The sequence below is a fragment of the Terrapene carolina genome, unplaced genomic scaffold (genome assembly GCF_002925995.2).
Source record: "Terrapene carolina triunguis isolate 2854851 unplaced genomic scaffold, T_m_triunguis-2.0 Scaffold34700, whole genome shotgun sequence".
Lineage (NCBI taxonomy): Eukaryota > Metazoa > Chordata > Testudines > Emydidae > Terrapene > Terrapene triunguis.
This window is the reverse complement of record NW_020699051.1, coordinates 92-3,435: the sequence shown is the minus strand read 5'-3', so window position 1 is coordinate 3,435 and position 3,344 is coordinate 92. Positions and strand designations below refer to the sequence as shown.

The window sequence follows — 3,344 nt, the reverse complement described above, 5'->3', positions numbered from 1 at the left end:
AGCAGCAGGAGGCCACTGCACCAGGGCTGGCTCCTTGCTGCGTCGATACTGATTGCGTGTGTCTGTGACAATCCATGCTGGCAGGTGTGCAGGCCGATGGGATGCCTTGGTGAGGCTGGTGGCTTTCCCGCTGCATGTCGCCACCTGGAGCCTGAGGAATGGACGCTCGGGCATGCGTCCGTGGGCCTCACCAGTCTGGACACAGCATTGGGTTTACGGCCTCCACTCTGACCCTGGAACAGGAGCAGCTACTAAAAGCAGAGTGTCCCATTCCTGCCCTTTACAGGGTCTGCTGCATCTTCCCTGGAGTCTGAGATGAACCCCCCAGGCGGCCCTTTCCAGGGAGCACAGGAATCCACTCCAGTCTTTCTCCTAATCCCTAGCACTGTGTCTACCTGGCACCAGCCCAGCGAGCATCTGTCACAGGGATGGCCATAAAAACAGCAGGCTGGAACTCAGAGCCCAGCGGGGAAGGGTTCCAGCTCCACCTCCTGCCGCCTCCCCCATTCTCCTCTCTCACCAATGCCATCTCCATAAACAAAGGGGGAGTGGGGCTGGGGTGGTGGCAGAGGAGTCAGCGAAAGGGAAAGAGTCCGTTGGTGAAACCCCACCCCTGCGTGAGTGAGCAGCACTGAGGTAATGCAGCCCAGCCCTGGCTCCGCTCACTGATATAAGGCAGCCACCAACACAGGTGCACTCAGGAGTGAGCGGATCCTCTGGAGCTTACACAGACAGCGACAGGTGCCTGCAGGTGTTGCCAGCTAAGGAGTCCCGATCCCTTTCTGCCGTTGCCTTGAAAGTACCTAGGGCGTGGCAACATGTCGATGGGGCTGGAGATCGGTGGGGTGGCCCTGTCGGTGGTGGGCTGGGTGGGCACCATCATGTGCTGTGCACTGCCCATGTGGAGGGTGACGGCCTTCATCGGGAACAACATCGTGACAGCCCAGATCATCTGGGAGGGGCTGTGGATGAACTGCGTGGTGCAGAGCACGGGCCAGATGCAGTGCAAGGTCTACGACTCCATGCTGGCGCTGCCCCAGGACCTGCAGGCGGCTCGCGCCCTGGTGGTGATCGCCATCGTGCTGGCCGTGCTGGGCCTCATGGTTGCCCTCATGGGAGCGCAGTGCACCAGGTGCGTGGAAGACGAGACCACCAAGGCCAAGATCACCATCATGTCTGGGGTGATCTTCTTGCTGGCTGGGATCATGACCCTCATCCCCGTGTGCTGGTCAGCCAACACCATCATCCGCGAGTTCTACAATCCTTTGGTGTTAGAGTCACAGAAGCGGGAGCTGGGAGCCTCCCTCTATGTGGGCTGGGCAGCTGCAGCACTGCAGCTGTTCGGGGGGGCTCTGCTCTGCTGCTCCTGCCCCCCCAAGGATGAGAAGTACACTCCAGCCAAGATGGCTTACTCTGCTCCCAGATCCACCGGGCCCAGCTACGACAAGAGGAACTACGTGTGAGGGAGGCAGCCCAGCACCCCTCCTGCCTGCCCTGATCCATTCATCAGACTGCTCCTGACTTCACTGCCTCCCCCGCTGCTCTCTGTAGCCCTTAGGACCCCCGGGGAACATGGCCACCCCTTGCTGCCCCAAGGACAACAGTTGGCTGGCTGCTCATCAGACTCTGATTGTCATTCCAAGGGCTGGGTGGAGGAGGAACTGCTCTGTCTCTCTCAGGGCTGCTGGCGAGGGGAAGCAAGACCCTGGCTAAGACTCTCATTTCTGTTTGTAGATATTTTGTCTTTGATCTATTGCACCCCAGCTCTGAGACACCCTCATCCCCACCGGCTGGAGAAACCCCACTGGGCTCCGTTCCTCCTTCAAACCCAACGGATTCCTCCAACTGTCTCAGCTGGCACCCTGGCAAACACTCTGCCTGAGAGTCAGGCCCCGGGCAGGGAGGGGCAGAAGGGTAACTAAGGGTGAAGAGGTATTTGTGCTAAATGTGCCAGCAGCCTCTCCCAGCTGGCATTGGCTGGGAGCACCCCACCCACCCGCCCTGTCCTTTCTGCAAGGGATAGAGCAGAGGGGAGACACCGTTCAGAGCAGAGTTGGGAGAGGGCAGAGAGAGCAGAGGAGGGTGGTGGGTTCCATGCCCAGCCCCCAAAAGGCTCTGAGCTCTCTCCTGAGTCATCTCTGACGTACGCCCCACTGCTCTGCGCTGGCGAGCGGGAGAGGCGTGGAACATGCCGGGCAGGTGCCAGGCGCTCACCTACCCACCAGGGAGAGAGCTAAACAAGCCGTATCTTAGCAGTCTAAGCCAAGGCTGGAGAATGGGGGTGGCTCGTGGCAACGGGGGGAGAAATCTGGCAGAGGTGTGGAGAGGGGTGTGGGTGAATGGGGGAGACCCTTCTGCCAGTGAAGCGCTCTGGGTCAATACTGAGCTGGGTGCGCCCGCCTGCGGGATTGATGGCTGTGTAAATATCGTTGGTTTATTGTATCTAGGAAAGATTTTTCACCATGATTTGCTTTGTGAAGGAAACTATTGCTGGGACATGCTGCCTCCTAGAACACGCCTGCGCTGCTGGAACTTATCCTGGGCCATGGAACAGTAGCTGATCTCTTGGCCTCATGGATCAGCTGATCCTTCTGGGGGCCCTGAGGTGGCTTCTGTGGGAATGAGAGGAATGAAGAGCCCTCCCTTGCCATGGTGGGAAAGGAGGCTAGCAGACACTGGGGCGGGGGTGTGCAGGGTGATCGTCACTCTGAGCACTTGCCTGCCTGCGCTGGACAGGCTGTGCCCTGTTACACGCTTAGACAGTCATGCTTCCACTGCTTTGTACTGAGTTACATTTTTCAATAAAATTGTCCAGTTCCAGTAACAGCTGAGTGACGTGTCCTTCTCCGGCGTATGAAGCAATGTGCTAGAAATCAGCTTTCCCTCCTCTGGCTGCAGGCTGCAGCCCTGGCTCCGGCTTCTGTCTGGAAGGGCAAGGGTGAACCAGAGAGCTCAGGTGAAAGAGACGTGTCAGGTCACTTTTCAGTAAGCCCTCTCCTCTCCCATGGGTTCACGCTGCAAGCTCCCTCTCCACTACCTCCCCAGGCTGGGGCTGGACAGAGGGCCCAGGGGCTTCCCCTTCCCCAGGTCCCACTGAGTGACAGAGTGGGGTCCCATTCCAATGAGGGGCTTCTCTCCCCATGTCCAGAGGCAGGTCTCCCCTGGGGAGATGCTCAGACACTCTTGCCGCCATGAGCTGATGGGTTAACAGACATTGGAGCAGCAGCTCAAGTTCTGCTCTGTTTACTTTCCCTGCCAAGCATAGTTCAAAGTGTATTTCTTGCCTTGCCTAGGTGGGGACAGGTCTCTTCCCTGTGTGGGGGAAGGGCAGGATTGAGCAAGCT

General features: G+C 58.7%; 1 protein-coding gene across 1 annotated transcript; it reads left to right on the top strand.

Moving 5' to 3' along the window:
- Positions 1-602: 602 nt before the first annotated feature.
- On the top strand, positions 603-2,807 carry LOC112125901 (claudin-3). Its single transcript, XM_024224258.3, has one exon. The coding sequence runs from the start codon at positions 819-821 to the stop codon at positions 1,461-1,463; it is 645 nt and encodes a 214-aa protein (XP_024080026.1). The 5' UTR covers positions 603-818; the 3' UTR covers positions 1,464-2,807.
- Positions 2,808-3,344: the final 537 nt, after the last annotated feature.